This window comes from Gopherus evgoodei, chromosome 1, assembly GCF_007399415.2.
Source record: "Gopherus evgoodei ecotype Sinaloan lineage chromosome 1, rGopEvg1_v1.p, whole genome shotgun sequence".
Taxonomy (NCBI): domain Eukaryota; kingdom Metazoa; phylum Chordata; order Testudines; family Testudinidae; genus Gopherus; species Gopherus evgoodei.
Window position 1 is genome coordinate 32,500,458 of NC_044322.1, and position 17,292 is coordinate 32,517,749.

At 47.3% G+C, this 17,292-nt stretch overlaps 1 protein-coding gene across 1 annotated transcript in view; it reads right to left on the reverse strand.

Moving 5' to 3' along the window:
* CWF19L2 (CWF19 like cell cycle control factor 2) overlaps positions 1-17,292 on the reverse strand; it is a 178,033-nt gene that overhangs the window by 23,054 nt on the left and 137,687 nt on the right. The window contains 1 exon segment of the mRNA XM_030560734.1: positions 16,092-16,208. Within this exon segment, the coding sequence (XP_030416594.1) occupies positions 16,092-16,208 (117 nt within the window).

A 17,292-nucleotide genomic window follows, 5' to 3' on the forward strand; every position in this document is an offset into this window, starting at 1 on the left:
GCTGGACATGTGACAAATTAAATAGAAGGCCATCATAAGAAAAACTAATCAGCAATGATAATTAGCCAAAAGATGCGACTTGCAGAGCAGTATGAACATCAATAAATAATTTATAAATATTTAAAATATAATCCAAGTATCTGGCCAGTTTATTTTATTTTTATGTTTTCCCTCAAACAATAGCAGTGTAAAATATTGCCTTTGGGTCAGAACTTACTCTTATTGTAGCCAATGGGAATCTTTGCACTGAATTTAATTGGAGTTGGATGGAGCTCCAAAGTTCCTCTGGGTTTGATTCTTATATTATCCTAAACATTTTAACTCTCTCTATCATTGTATATTGCACAATTTACAATGAGAGGTGACCACACTGGTTCAGATAAAGAAAAATTTTTTGTTCCATCTTTCAAACTGGACACCGCCCCCTCCCGCCCCTTTTTTAATATATTTTAAAAGTTGATCCTTTTCTCCACATTTATGCACAATTCTACATCCTGTAGCTCTCGATGAGATCAGAGGTGTCTAAACAGCAAGAAAGGTCATTCTCGTGGTATTTTTGTCCCATCCATTAAAAGGAAGTACAAGAAAGCCTTCTCTCTCAATATTTCCTGACAATATTTCCAAATGGGACTGGCTAGTTTAGCTGAGAACTGATGGTTTAAGAATCCAAACCTTTAGGATTCTGACCTAGAACAATTCTTTTGAAGTTTACCCATCATTAAATTATAGTCACAGAGGCAGTATTTTCTGCTCTCAAAACCAGGCAGTATAATGGGATGGGACATTAGACGGAGTGGGACCTGAGTTACTACAGAGAATTCTTTCCTGGGCGCTGGCTGGTGAGTCTTGCCCACATGCTCAGGGTTTAACTGATCGCCATATTTGGAGTCGGGAAGGAATTTTCCTCCAGGGCAGATTGGCAAAGGCCCTGGGGGTTTTTCACCTTCCTCTGCAGCATGGGGCACGGGTCATTTGCTCGAGGATTCTCTGCACCTTGAGGTCTTTAAACCATGATTTGAGGACTTCAGTAACTCAGACATAGGCTAGAGGTTTACAGGAGTGGGTGGGTGAGATTCTGTGGCCTGTGTTGTGCAGGAGGTCAGACTAGATGATCATAATGGTCCCTTCTGACCTTAAAGTCTATGAGAGTTACAATACATATTCTATCAGCACTGCACATTTTAATGTTAGGACACTGATCCTATCAGATGTAGAATTCAGAAGCAGATTTAAAACCTGCTTATCATTTTATTTCCAGGGGAGTTTTGCCAGAGTAAGGACAGCCAGGTTTGGCTCAGAGGTTTAAATTTGGTAGCAGGGAATGTTCATTTTTAAACTCTCACTAACGTTCTCTGGGCCCCAGATGGGAAAATACTGCTATGCAGTCCCAGAATTACTGAGTCTATATGTAGTGATTAAGATGACTCTGCTCCCATTCAGTCCCAGGCCAGCGAGCATCTGGAGAGTTCCTCCACTGGGCTACAAATTGATATGCAAAAAATCATGGTTACTTACCTTTTGTAACTGTTATTCTTCAAGATGTGTTGTTCACGTCCATTTTATATTAGGTGTGTGCCTGTCGCGTGCATGAGCGTTGGAAACTTTTTCCCTTAGTGGCTCCAGGCGGTACCTCCGCCAGAGTGGCACTGCTGCGCTGTGCATATATACCCCCGCTGGCCCGACCTCCTCCAGTTCCTTCTTGCCAGCGACTCCGACAGAGGGGTAGGCGGGTGGGTGGTGGAATGGACGTGGACAACACATCTCGAAGAACAACAGTTACAAAAGGTAAGTAACCGTTTTTTCTTCTTCGAGTGCTTGTTCATGTCCATTCCACATTAGGTGAATCAAAAGCTTACCTCTAGAGGAGGGTAGGAGTCATGAAACAATAGACCAGAGGACCACCCTGCCAACTGCTGCGTCCTCCCGTGCCTGCTGGTTAACCGCATAGTGGGTCGTAAAGGTGTGCACCGATGATCAGGTGGCCGCTCTGCAGATCTCCTGGACTGGGACCTGTGCCAGGAAGGCCATGGAAGCTGCTTGTGCTCTGGAGGAGTGGGTCGTGGCCGCTGGAGCTGGGACACCAGCGAGGTCATAACACACCCGAATGCAGACCATAATCCATGACGAGATTCGCTGTGTCGACACTGGACTGCCCCTCATCCTCTCAGCCACGGCCACGAATAGCTGTGTAGACTTAAGAAAGGGTTTGGTGCGCTTCAAGTAGAATCCCAACACTCAGCGGACATCTAGGGTGTGCAGGCTGCGGTGACTTCAGTCCGAATGGGGTTTTGGAAAAAACACCGGCAGGCAAATGTCCTGACCCAGATGAAACTGTGAGACCACCTTCGGAAGGATCTTTGGGTGTGGGAGGAGCTGCACCTTACCTCTGTGAAACACAGTATATGGTGGCTCTGAGGCGAGAGCCCTCAGCTCTGATAACCTTCTGGCCGAGGTGATCACCACCAGGAATGCCACCTTCAAGGAGGGGTGGAGGAGGGAGCAGGTAGCAAGGAGCTCAAACGGGGGCCCCATGTGCTTAGAAAGGACTAAGTTGAGATTCCATGGAGGATCCAGGGGGTGAGAGTCAGGGAACACCCTTTCCAGACCTTTGAGGAATTGTTCCACCATTGGGTGTGAGAAAATCAAGTTACCTAAAAACCCTGGGTGAAAGGCGGAAATAGCTGCCAGTGCACCTTAATCGAGGATGTGGCCAGTCCTTACTGCTTAAGGTGCAGAAGGTACTCCAGAATGGTCGGAACCAGGGCCTGGAGCAGTTGCACCTGTTGTGACCAGCACCAGCACGAGAACCTCTTCCATTTGGCCAAATAAGTCGCCCTGATAGAGGGTTTCCTACTGCCAAGTAGAACCTGCTGCACAGGAAGTGCTCTCCAAAGCACTTAATCACGCAGTTGCCATGCTGTCAGATGCAGTGATTGCAAGTCGGGGTGGATAAGCCGCTCTCCGTCCTGCGTAATGAGGTCCTGGTGTAGGGGCAGGGATATCAGGGCCTCCACCGACAGTTCCAGGAGTGTGATGAGCCAATGCTGGCGGGCCCATGCCGGGGCGATGAGAATGATTGACGCCCTGTCCCTGCGCATCTCGAGCAGTACCTTGTGTACTAGGGGGATGGGGGAAAAGCGTATTTCAGTTCCCCTCCTCACCAGATCGCAAATGCGTCAGCTACTGAGCCCGGGCTGAGATCCTGGAATGAACAGAAATGTGGGCAATGGGTGTTGTCCTTGGTAGCGAACAGGTTCACCTGGGAAACCCCCACCTCCGGAAGAGGGAAAGCACAATGTCCGTTTTGAGCATCCACTCGTGCATGCAGTAGGACCTGCTGAGGTGGTCCATTAGCTCGTTCTGCTCCCCCGGGAGATACACCGCTTCGAGGTGAATGGCATGGGCTATGCAGAAGTTCCAGAGAAGGAGAGCTTCGTGGCAAATTGGGGAGGAGCGGGCTCCGCACTGCTTGTTTATATAAAACGTGGCGGTCGTGTTGTTTGTCAGAACTGTCATGCTGTGACCACTCAGAGTGGTGTGAAAGGTCTGGCATGCTAAACGAACTGCTCTGAACCCCTTCACATTGATATGGAGTGATTGTTTCCTCCCCGAACACAAGCCCTGAAATCTGAGATTCCCCAGGTGAGCTCACCATCCGAGGTCTGATGTGTGTGTTACCAGCTTCAAGTCTGGCTGTTGTGCGGCAAAGGGAATGTCCTCACAAACTTCAGTTTGGGACTGCCACCAGCTCAATGAGTCCAGTACGTCCCCCATGGCTGTTACTATCAAGTCCAGAGGGTCCCTGCCAGGGCAGTATACATGGGCGAGGCAAGCCTTCAGAGTTCTGAGTCTCAGTCTGGCATGCTTGACCACATGTGTGCAAGCTGCCATCTGGCCTAGCAGTCGCAGGCAACATCTGGCCGTCGTAGTGGGGAACTGACACAATGAGTTCACTGCTTGCTGGATGGTCCAGAATCGTGATTCTGGAAGACTCGCTCTTGCTTGAACGGTGTCTAGGATCACCCCTATGAACTACACTCTGTGCTGGGATGAGAGTGGACTTGGGAACGTTGACCAGGAGCCCCAGCCTGCAGAACAGACTCAGTGCCATCTGTACATGAGTCCAAACCTCTTCTTCGGACAGACCCACCAGGATCCAGTCGTCGAGGTACGGGTAAACTCGAATCCTCTGTCTCCGCAAGCATGCTGCCACCACCGCCATGCATTTTGTGAATACTCGTAGGGCTGCAGCAAGGCCAAATGGTAGAACCGCGGACTGGTAGTGTTCCTGGTTCACGGTGAAGCACAGAAATCAGTGATGCGCTGGGTGGATGGTGATATGAAAGTACGCGTCTTTCATGTCGAGGGCAGCGTACCAGTCTCCCGGATTCAGGGAGGGGATGATGGTACCCAGAGAGACCATGTGGAACCGGGTCTTGACTAGGAACTTGTTGAGCCCGCGCAGGTCTAGGATGGGACGAAGACCCCCCTTGGCCTTGGGGATGAGGAAGTAGTGGGAGTAGAACCCTTTTCCCCTTAGGTCTAAGGGCACCATCTATACTGCCCCCGCCTCTAGGAGAGAGTGAACCTCCTTTTCTAGGAGATGCTCGTGAGAAGGGTCCCTGAAGAGGGAGGGGGAAGGAGAGTGTGAGGTAGGCAGAGAGGAAAACTGTAGCATATATCCGCTTCACACTGTGTGTAACACCCAACAGTCCGACGTAATGCTGGACCACGCACGGGAGAAGCGGGATAGGCAGTTGAGGAAGTACAGGGATGGATCCAGTAGATGATCGAGCACGCCTTCAAAAACGTGGTTTAGAGCCCAGCTGAGGTTTATGTTGGCCTTGGTTCTGGCCAGGCCTACTGGAATTGTTGTTATTAGAGTGCTGCCTCCTACTGTCTCCGCTCCACCTGCAGTAAGGCTCCTGCCGAGGACGAGGCTGGTACTGACGCTGAGGAGGGGGTTGCAGCTTAAAGGGCTTCCTCTGAGTTGCTGTGGTATGCATACGCAGTGACTTGAGTGTGGCTCTAGAGTCTTGAAGGCTATGTAGCTTCGAATCAGTTTGGTCCAAGAAAAGTCCGGACCCTTTGAATGGGAGGTCCTGGATCGAATTCTGGATCTCAGGCGGTAAACCTGACTCCTGAAGCCATGCTGAGCACCGTATGACCAAGCCTGAAGCTATTGGTCTGGCCGCCACGTCCGCCGAGTCCAGGGATACTTGGAGGCACGTTTTCGCTAGAGCCTTGCCGTCCTTCACTAGGGCCATGAACTCCTGTTAGGAGCCCTGCGGAAGGCTGTCAAACTTCCCCACTGCCACCCAGGAGCTGAAGTTATGCCTGTTGAGGATGGCCTATTGGTTAGCAATCCTCAACTGAAGGCACCCTGACAAATACACCTTCCTGCCAAACAGGTCCAGGCATTTTGCTTCCTTGGCCCTGCGGGCCGGGGCTTGCTGCCTATGGCGCTCTTTCTTGTTCACCACCGAGACTACCAGTGAACATGGGCTCCGGTGACAGAACAGGAAGTCGTAACCTTTTGACGGGGCAAAGTACTTGCGCTCCACACCTTTGGCCGTTGGTGCACTGGATGCTGGAGTCTGCCATGTAGTCGTGTAATTAGACTGAATGCTCTTAATGAGCGGGAGCGCTATTCTGGAAGGACCTTCTGGGCTCAGAATGTCCACCATGGGGTCTTCCTGGTCCACCATCTCCTCGGCTTGCAACCCCAAGTTATGGGCCACCTTATGAAGCAGTTCATGGTGGGCCTTATGGTCTAATGGCGGAAGTCCTGACACCGCTGTGCCTGCCACTGCTTCATCCGGGGATGACGAAGAGGTTAGCAGCTGCTCAGCTTTCTCTTGCTGGTCCCCCTGGTCCTCCTCCCTCAGGGAAGGGGCTTCCAGCTTGAGCCAGAGCCGGTGGTCCTGGGACAACACCAGGTACGGTGCTGGGCTTTCCCGTCTCTCGCTTGGCGAGGCTGCAGGCGGCTTGGACACCGTAGCTTCCCTTACAGGAGAGTGTTGGTGCGGGAACCGAGATTTCTGTACCGAATAGCTGGCCCTAGAGGGAGCACCTTGACGCTGGTGGTAGGCCCATGGGGTCCAGTAGGGCGAGTGTCCTGGCAGTCCCCATTGTGGTAGCCAACCAGTTTGTTGTTCCCTGCTGTCCAGGGCCCGTTGTGGGTAGCTGTATCAGCCCGAGTCAATGCCGGACTCCAATGACTCCGAGTGCGAGGGCCATGGTGATGCCGTCGATCTGTGCCTGCGGGAGGCTGATGATCGGCTTCTGGCTGACTGGGACTAGTACCGCTGCTTTCTGGACCGGGACCGGTGCGGGTGTTCCCGAGACCAGAACCAGTGCCTTCTGGGTGCCTTTGGTGACTCCCAGCTCGAGTCCTGCTGGTGCCAGTCTTAAGGGGGCACCAGGGAGCACCTTATGTCCTGCACTGACCCTGTGCGTTGACTCATCTCTGGTACCAAGACTTCCGTCTGAGTCAAGGGTAGCCGGGAGTCCTTGGACTCAGAGCTCGACTGGGAGCGGTGCCAGGACAGTGACCCTGAACTGCTCACCATTGCCAGCTTTCCCCTCGACGGCACCCTGGGTCGCGGTGCCACAGGCTTCTCCCTAGCCGGGAGGGGGCTCGTCACTGACAATCTGATGTGGTCTTTTTCAGCCTCAAAGGTGTCAGGCGTAGAGGGCTGATTTATTGTGCCCTCGAGCGCTGCGTCCGCACTGAGATCACTCATGGCTGGACTCGGTGGGACTTGAGGAGCCAGGGCCACCGGTGCCGGAGTAGGTGCAGCATCCTTTCCACTCTCCCCTGTGTCCGGGGCCTGAGATGGCACCTGTCTCTTTTGCAGAGAGCTTCCGCGCCCCTCCTTTGGCCTTGCCTTGGGCCGTATCGGGGAGGATGAGCGGTGCCGGGGCCTATTTTGTTGTTCCAAGGCCGAAGGCTTATGATGCTTGGCTGGTACCAGGTGTCTTGACAACTCCGGGGTGCTCCGCACCAAGGAGGCTGAGGTCGGCGTTGGGCATTCCGAGCCCGGCGGCTGCAGTGCGGCCTCCATCAACAGCTGCCTTAAATGAAAGTGTCTCTCTTTCTTTGTCCTCAGCTTAAAGGCCTTACAAATCTTGCACCTCTCTTTCTGGTGACCTTCCCACAGGCAATGTAGACAGGGGGTCACTAATGGGCATAGGCTTGTGGCACGTGGCACAAGCCTTAAATCTATGGGCCTGTGGCATGCCCCGCAGCCCGAGGCAGATGCCGGAGTCCTCCAAGCACCTAATCTATTAAGAGTTCAGCAACAATGAAAATGCTAACTAACTGATAACTGACTGATAACAGCTATGCAACACTAAGGCTAAGGGAATTGCTTCTCTTAGGAGAGCAAGAGGTTGTTCCAAGGCTGTCAAGGACGGTAAGAAGGAACTGGAGGGGATTGGGCCAGTGGAGGTATATAAGCACGGCGCAGTGGCGCTACTCTGGCGGGAGCCGACGCTTGTGCACGCGACGCGCGCACATCTAATGTGGAGTGGACGTGAACAAGCACTTGAAGAATAAAGTCACTTGTATGGATGGTCATGAAAAATAAATAGTTGTGAATGTTAAAAGGGTCACTGCAGTGGGTCACTTGAATAAAAATTTTGGAATGCTTTTGCAAAATTGCTCATTCCTCGTGTTGTACATCACTTTTATGTATAACAAATGCTCTCTGTTTTGCTACGCTGTATTATCCACTCACTAAACTCAAGATGCCTTTATAACAGACCCAATTCAGTAGCATCTGCAAACTTGACTCACTTGCTTTCACTGTAATCATCCTAGTGTTAAGACAAAAAATAAAATAGCAACAATAGTTCTAACTACTACAGAACTCCACAGCTAATCACTGTGTAGCATGTAGCATAGGTAGCCTTTATTTCCTCTGCTGTAACACAAATATAATCTATGGACCTATTGTTGCAAGGCCTGTAACCTGGGACTGGAGTTCTGATTTGTTGAAAGTGGAAAAAATAACTGTTTTAACCTTTTCAATATCCCTCCCTACAGTCACCAATCTGTTCTGAGTGGACCCAATCACTGGGACCCACATGCTTCCAAGCCAAGTGGCTCTGGATAGAGTTTTGTCATGTTTTTAGCTCTGGGTCCTCAGCTCACACTACTGGGCTCAGACCTCGTATCTCTTGGAACCACCCAGCTGTCCTAGACAAGAGGTTCTCAAATTTCATTGCATCGTGGCCCCCTTTTAACAACAAAAATTACTACATGACCGCAGGATGGGGACTGAAGCCTGAGCCCGCCTGAGCCCTGCCGCCTGGGTGGGGAAGGGCCAAACCCCGAATCCTGCTCTCCCAGGTATGGGGACCTGTAACCAGAGCACCGCTGCCCAGGGCTGAAGTCCTCAGGCTTTGGCTTCGGCGGCTGGGCTCAGGCTTCTGCCTCGGGCCCCAGCAAATCTAAGCCAGTCCTGGTGACCCCATTCAAACGGGGTCGCAACCCAACCACTTCCCTAGACCCTGAAACCAAGCCCCCTAGTTGCTGTCATATGATCTCTCAAAGCTCTGCTAGGCTAAGGGCACTCTGAACTTTTGGTTTAACCCCTTCAGGGACAACATGGCAGGTAAGCAAGAAACACAGGCTTAGCAACAGAATTTCTTAACTACAATCACTTTATTCTTAACAAATACTCACGAGTTACACATCTTTGAAAACAAAAAAAATCCTGAGATGCACCTTCCCCATAGCTCAGTGGCTCTCAAACTTTTGTACTGGTGACCCGTTTCACACAGCAAACCTATGAGTGTGACCCCCCCTTATAAATTAAAAACACTTTTATTTATATTTAACACTATTATAAATGCTGAAAGCGAAGCAGTGTTTGGGGGTGGAGGCTGATAGCTCACGACCCCCCACATAATAACCTTATGACCTCCAGTGTTAGAACCTCTCTCTCTCCCTCTGCAAGTCTGAGGTTTGTTATCATTTCAGGCTGGGAGGAGATTCCGCGCCCCCGGTGGGTGAAAGGCATAATTGCAGCATCTCTCTGGAAGAATGTATTTTAATCAGTGGTGGATTTAGAGTTAGTAGGTGTCATAAACAGATAAGAAAAGTTAATAGCACAGAAGTACTTTATATCTCTTTGACTATAAAGGGTTAACAAGTTCAGTAAGCCTGGCTGTCACCTGACCAGAGGACCAATCAGGAGACAGGATACTTTCAAAACTTGAGGGAGGGAAGTTTTTGTGCTGTGCTGTTAGATTTTGGTTGTTGTTCACTCTGGGGGCTCAGAGGGACCAGACGTGCAACCAGGTTTCTCTCCAATCTCCCTGATACAGGTTCTTATAGATTCAAAATAGTGAGTACTAGGTAGATAAAGCGAGCTAGGCTTATGGTTGTTTTCTTTATTTGCAAATGTGTATTTGGTTGGAAGGAGTTCAAATGTGTATTTGGCTGAAAGGAGTTCAAATTGGTATTTTGCTGAAAATATTTTAATTTGTACTTGTATACTTAGGCTGGGAGTGTTCCCAGTGTCTATAGCTGAAAGACCCTGTACCTATTCCATTTTTTTTAAATTTACAAAGATAATTTTTACTGTTTTTTTCTTTCTTTAATTAAAAGCTTTTCTTGTTTAAGAACCTAGTTGTTTTTTTATTCTGGTGAGACCCCAGGGGACTGGGTCTGGATTCACCAGAGAATTGGTGGGGAGAAAGGAGGGTAGAGGGAGAGAGAGGCTGATTTCTCTCTGTGCCAGGATTACTTTCTCTCAGGAAGAGTCTGGGAGGGGGAAAGAGAAGGAGGGAGGAAGGTGAATTGTCCTCTCTGATTTGTGATTTAAGGAGTTTGAATCACACACTGATCTTCCAGGGTAATCCTGGGAGGGGAAGCCTGGGAGAGGCAACGGTGAGGGAAAGGGTTTACTTTCCTTGTGTTAAGATCCAGAGGATCTGGGTCTTGGGGGTCCCCGGGCAAGGTTTTGTGGGGACCAGAGTGTACCAGGCACTGGAATTCCTGGTTGGTGGCAGCGCTACAGGTTCTAAGCTGGTAATTGAGCTTAGAGGAATTCATGCTGGTACCCCATCTTTTGGATGCTAAGGTTCAGAGTGGGGAATTGTACCATGACAGTAGGGCCCTGTGCTCAGCTTCATTTTTGGGGCCCCTCCTTGGGACCCAGCCAAGAAAAAGAACACTCTCTCTTATCTCCCCCCCCACCCCCATTTTTCAGTCTTTTTTTTCTTCATCCTCCTCCGATAAGTAATAGGAAGTAAATGAAAATAAAGTGAAGTACCTTGACTGTTTTTGTAGTCTAACTCGTTTTTCCACAGACCACTGAGTGTCTCAGTGGACCACTTAATGATCTTTCCAAATACTGTTTGTACTGTTAGCTAACTATTGTAAAGTGCTTTGGAAAAGAGCGCTTTATAAAAAAAAATGTAAAAAAACCACTGGGGTGTGGGGTCTGGCCAGGACTTAGGGTAAGGGATGGGGCTCAGGGCTGGGGGGGTAGGGTCTGGGAGGAAGTTAGGGTGCAGGAGCAGGCTGAGGTGCAGGGTCTGACCAGGAGTCAGGGGGTGGGAGTGGGCTCAGGGCTGGAGCAGGGGCTTGGGGTGTGGAGCTCTTACCTGGGGTAGCTCCCGTTTGGTGCGAGGGTTGCAGGTGGGACTGTGGGGGTGTGTGTGTGCAGGAGTCAGGGAGGGCAGGGGGCTGTGTGTGTGTGAGGGGGTGCAGGAGTCAGAGCAGAGGGCTGGGACTGTGAGAGTGCCTTTGCTTCGCCCTGCCGTGACTCTACTCCCTTCCCCAAGGCCCTGCCCCTGCCTCTTCTCCACCTCCTCCCCTGAGCGCGGTGTGGCCCCTCTTCTCCTTCCCTCCTGGAGTGCGCGGATCATCAGCAAATAGCTGTTCAGTGGCGGGGGCAGCGCTGGGAAGGGTGGGAAGGTGCAGGAACACAGCGCGTTCAGGGGAGGAGGGAGCTTGGCTGCTGGTAGGTTCAGAGCCTGCAGCAGGAGCCAGCAGGACCAAGCTTCTGCCCCCACAGCTGCTCAGCCCTGGGGTCCTCTGTTGTTGGGGGGCCCCATGCCAGGGCACCCTATGTTTCACTGTAAATTCGCCTCTGATTTTAATGTATTTTGTTTTACAGTATTTAACTCCCTACATGAACATTCAGTTCGCAGTAAGAGTGCCCTTGGGCTGTTTACCTTAGTCACTTTAAAATGTGTTAAGCTAAGGTGCAGAAAAACACTTAACACACAGTTATGCGTCTCCATAAAGAGCGAGCACAGAGTAATTAATGTGCTGTAAACTCATACCCTTAGCACACACTAACTTCCGCACGTAGAAAAGCCCTAAAAGTCTAAAATATATGTCCATTTATTCTTTCTCATCATTCTCATAAACATCCTCCTCTCATCTATCTTTAATCAAGATATATTCACCAGCTGTTCCAGAGATCATTCCTAAACTATTCAATTTCTCAGCATGTATCCTATTTCCAATACCAGGATTATTCCACAGCTATTGGCACGAAGGGAATCACACTCCTTCCATAGCTGATATCAAACTAAATGTCTCTAGTTTTTTCTTCCAAAAAAGGTTTTTTAAGCCATTTTTTGCTCTCACAAACTTTCTTCTGAACATGTGAAAATGTTTAACAAAGCTTCTCCATTTCCCATCCCCTAGTCATGTAAGGATTTTTTTAAATATGTAAATTATCTAGATCTGATGAACTGCCAACTTTAAGAGCCTCTAACTTTTTTTATACCCATTACAAGTGTTATTTTCACACTGCTCCAATGCATTCCCAGATGTTGATTTGTAGACTAATGCAGGGGTTCTCAACCTTTTTCTTTCTGAGGCTCCCCCAACATGCTATAAAAATTCCATAGGCCACCTGTGCCACAAAAACTGCTGTTGTTTTTTTTTGCATATGAAATAGATTAAAAGCCAGGGCTGAAGTTAGGGGGTAGCAAGCAGGGCAATTGCCTGGGGCCCCATGCCACAGGGTGCCCCATGAAGCTAAGTTGCTCAGGCTTTGGCTTCAGCCCTGGGCAACAGGGCTTGGGATTCAACTTCCTGCCCTCGGCCCCTGTGAGTCTAACGGCAGCCCTCCTCTCTGGTTTATTTTGGGGGACCACCTGGTTGAGAACCACTGGACTAAAGAAAGAAAATCCCTCTTATTTTTCTATCTTTGGTTCCTGACTTGTCACTATTTCCTGAAAATACACAAGCTTTTATTTATCTATTACACTGAAGCACATACTATATATACACACAGACACACACGGTAATAGTTAGTGTTAGCTGAGTTACTTTGTTCTACAGTATTTAAACTTTTGCTCTATTTTTCTTTTTTTCCCTTTTTGCCATGTTGATTTTACTTCCTACTTGAGATTTAATCTTTCAAGGAATTTACACTATATGCAGCAGGATTTCTCTCTTTTCCTTTCCTGTTTAGCAAGAGTCCAATTTAATTGATGACACTATGGCTGAATTATGTCAACTCTGTCCAATTCCATTCTTAAGCTATTTTTTCCTTGCCAATATGTGATTTTTTTTTTAAACCCAACTATTGCTTTTTGTTCATACTCACTAAGGTATAGCAGATCTGACATTTACCTCCCTCTAACTGTATCATATGTAATTGCATTCCTAATCTGCATGTGTAATTACTGTGATTGCATACACAAATCAGGGAATTCTATATGTCAAGGACTAATTTTCTACACAATCACATATCCCCCAGAATACCTTTTAATGTCTCTTACAGGGTTGTTTGCTCAGTTAATTCATTCACATCCAGAATAGCTTGCATAATCTAGTAATTTATCTGAGTTACAGCATGCAGGAATAGGGTACTGGCAGTTTTGAGTACCATCGTTATTTGTTAAAGAAGACCAGTGTGTTCAGCAGGAGGGAAGACCCAGAAGTGGACACATTGACTACTTCCAGAACCTTACGTAAATAGAAACATAGAATATGAGAGAATAACAAAGTTGAAGCTAGACAAATTCAGACTGGAAGTAAATAAGGCACATATTTTTAACAGGGAGAGTAGTCAACCACTGGAATTTACCACGCATGGTGGTGCATTCTCCATCACTGACAATTTTAAAATCAAGATTGTATGATTTTTTTTTTTTTAAAGAGATGTGCTCAAGGAATTATTCTGAAGTTCCATGGCCTGTGTTAAGCAGAAGGTCACACTAGGTGATCACAATGGTCCCTTCTGGCTTTGGAATCTAGGAATGTAACTGATTTTAAAAAAAAACTGTTAGTCTTGGTCCCACGTTATCTTTTCTGTCTCTTATTTGCTATTTGCAGCACTTTTTTTTTTTTCAAATGACATTTTAACATCTTTGGAGCAAGAAGCCTGTGTGATTTCTACAACACATAGTACAGTAACTCAATTAATGTTGTCCTGGTTAACGCTGTTTCATTATTAGGTTGCTGGTCTATTAGAGAACATACTCTTTTAAAGTCCTGCAATGTCCCCTTATAACGTTGTCTGGCTCACCCCACTTGACACTCCTGCCGAGGAGTGGGGTGGGGACACTGAGGCTTGCCTGCTCCCTGGCTGGAATGCTGGGTGGGAAGAGTGAGGCAAGCCCCTGCGCCCCGACCCGGTGACACTCCTGCCTCAATTAAGCTTCACAATCATCATTGGTGAATACAGTATTAAATTATTTGTTTGAAATTTAAAATGTATACTGTATATGTCTATAATGTCTTTTGTCTGTCTAAATTTTTTCCCCAGGAACCCTATTTACACTAATTCTTATGGGGAAACTGGATTCACTTAACATCGTTTCGCTTAAAGTAGCATTTTTTCAAGAACATAACTAGGACATTAAGTGAGGAGTTACTGTATAATAGAATCCCATCCTGATTAGGACATTTGAGTGCTGTGATAATACAAAGAATATACAATAAATGGCAACCACCTCTGCTGTGCCTACTTCCAGTGGGCTTTCATTAGATGATTTGCTACTATGTTGAAAAACAGATGAAAAATACGGCTGTAACACTCCTACAGCTTTGAGTTACTTTTTTCCTCACAGTCATTTGTCCTTTAGTTCTTGGGCCTTAAAATTCCACCTGTCATTCAGGTATGGGATGTCGGTTTTACAGGATACCCATGCCATTGAATGGAAGTTTCCATGAATTAAAGCAAATCTCCGACAAGACAAGTTAAGTTGCATGTTAAGGTTCCAAGGCTATTTGCTATGGGTTTCTTAGTGGATAGCCTTTGAGCTACGTCATTACATTTCATAAAATCTCTTTCTACATTTGGTCATGTCTGCTTTGACCCTTGGCTTCAAAGATCTTTAACACAGAAAAAGCAAGAGTGCAGCTGGGCAGCAGGCTATCAAGGGCCACGCATCCGTGCAGCCACAAGGGCCTGAACTGGAGAGGAGAGAGGTAGGGGGCATGTGGGGCTGCGGTGGGGAGAGGAGTTTCTCCCCCACCCTGGAGCTGCCCTGGCAGGGAGAGTCGCCTCTCCCCCAGCCCCAGCCCTCTCCCTTGGCCCTGGTCCTGGAGCTGCCAAGGTGAGGCACTTTCCCCCAGCCCTAGGGCTGCTGTGGTGGGGAGGCACCTCTCCCACGGCCCTGGGGCTGCCATGGTGGGGAGGCGCCTTTCCCCCGGCCCCAGGCAGTGGCAGCAAGAGAGGGTTGGGGTGAGTCCTCTCTCCCTGCCATAGATCCAGGGAAGCCTGCACCCCAAACCCCTTATCCCCAGACCCACCCCAGACTCGCCCCCAGATCCCCACAACCCGACCCTCTGCTCCAGACCTGAGCCCCCTCCAGCACCCCAAACCCGTCATCCCTGGCTCCACCCTAGAGTCCGCAACCCCAGCCAGAGCCGTCAACCCCTGCACCCTAACCCTCTGCCCCAGCCCTAAGCCCTCCTCCCACACTCTGAACCCCTCAGCTCCACCCCTGTCACACATCACCTCCATATTTATGTACATAAAAAAATTCATTCTGCACATGGATGTAAAATATTAGAGGGAACATTGAAAAATATTATATTGTCCTTTTTTGGCACTTTTGACCATTGAAGTCAGAGTGAAGAAATGACTAGTTCAGTCACTCTCTTCTAAAGTCTTAATCTTTCCCATATTTGCTGGCCAGGTGCCTTTGACTGAAAAACTTCCTGGACAAGATTCATCAGGACAGTAAATATGTAGAATGTTTTGAAGAGATATCAGAAACTAGGCCTACAACAAACTAGATCAAAGGAATAAGATAATGAGAAACACACTGAATGTGAAATCCTGTTAACCAGGATTGGCAAACTGGTGAACCGTTTGGCTTTCCAGCTCTTGACACAATTAATGCCCAATTTATCCATAAAAGCCAGCAGAGAATATAAGCATCTGAAAAACTGGCACAACCATATATTACAATATATATCATAACTAGGCACCTATTCAAGTAATATTGAGATAAGATATTTTGGTTACAAAAACTGATAACACGAAATCTGATGGCGCACATTTTTTTTTCAATTTGTGTACAGCTCATCATTATACCAGTATGTGAGTGTTATTCAAAGGTTTAAAAGGGCAACTAATGTAAAACTGAGCCCAATGAACAATAAAGTAGAAGCCAAAAGAAGGGCAAAGTAAAAATAACTTGAGATCATGTGAAAGAGGGAGGACAAAAAGATCAAACACATTAATTAACTCAAACAGAAAGACCATGAGTAACATTTTCAGAAGTACTTAGGTCTGACTGACTTTCATTGAGACTTAACTGCTTAAATCACTCTGATGCTTTTGAAAATGTTACCCCTTACACTAGCTCTTGAGGACAACTAGCAAACTTTGGTGTATTTAGCTAGGATGGAATTCCATACATGGGGGCGAGGGTGGGGTGTCCCTGAAGTGAAATAGTTCTGTCCACAGCCAGAACCAGCTCAAACCTTGGAATGGAAAGTAGAGAAAACCCAGGCAACCTCAAAAGCCCCCAACGGCTATGGATCGGAAGCAACAGTTACTTACAATAAATATATTAATATATTAATCAAATTATTACAAAGTGGCTAGAAAATGAGCTATCTTCACAGCTGTAATAAGTAACAGTGCTTTGCTGACCTGGATTTCTTCCCAGATGTCTTCATCCAGAAGTGTTGCAGCAGTGTAGTGCTGCAAAGGAGCTATCACGCAGTGGCCCTCAGTAAGAGACTGATAGTTCGGCAAGCATAAGTATACCTAGACAAAAACATTTCAATCCAGCTAAAAATGAACATGGGATTTTACTAAAATTTAATCTAATAAAGGCAGTTGTCCTCCTCCAACAATGTTTAAAGCAAGAAAATCATATTTAAGCCAATTTAAATTAAACAAACAGTAGGCTTCTGGCAAGTCAGTTAAGCTGATGAACATTGTGACTGAGCTTCTTAGCTTCTTTTGGGCCAGATCCTGAAAAGCCCTGAGCCACCACAACCCCAAAATCATCAATAGGAGAGGAGGGTGCTAAGTAACTTAGACTGGGCCCTTTGCATATCATATTCATTTTCCTAAAACAATACTAGTAGAATTGAGACAATGTGGTATCAGCATTTCTACTAAGGGCGCATCTACACTACCCACTGGATCAGAGAGCAGTGATCGATCTATCGGAGATGGATGTATCGCGTCTAGTGACATGCAAAAGTCAAATTCATGCTAACCTGACTCAATCTACACTGTGCAGCTATAAAGTAATCCAACTGTAACTTTCTGAACAGCAGTTATAGCTGTCTTTGGATCTATACTCACACACCACAGGAGGTTGTGTGCGCGCGGGGGTGGGAGAGGGGATAAAGGATGCAATTATACTACTTTCCGAATTATACTTGACTCCTTAACTGCTTCTAATTCCTTCCTTCCCAAAGAGAACTTTTTTCTTCTTATATATTCAAGGGTGACCAAAATTACTGATGTTATTGGGATTGTCCCAATATTAGGGGCTTTGTCTTGTATATGCAACCTATTCCCTCTCCATCCCCCATCCCAATTTTTCACAGTTGCTATCTGGTCACCCTAATCTATTCATGCTGAATCCCTTTTGGTCTTTTGCATATTCATCTACCTTCTGTAATCTATGTGTTCAGCTCTTTTATCATTGTTTCAGTGCCCTTGAGGATTTTCCAGAGATACCAAAGTCATCTGCAAATCTGAAGAGGATCAAGTTCTGAGAATTAACTTCATCATGCAAGACAGATTCATAATTTTTTATCTCATCCTTCAGGAATTTTCCTTTCTGTTTAATTGGAAGGGCCAGGAAAATAACATGTGAATGAATAAATCATGC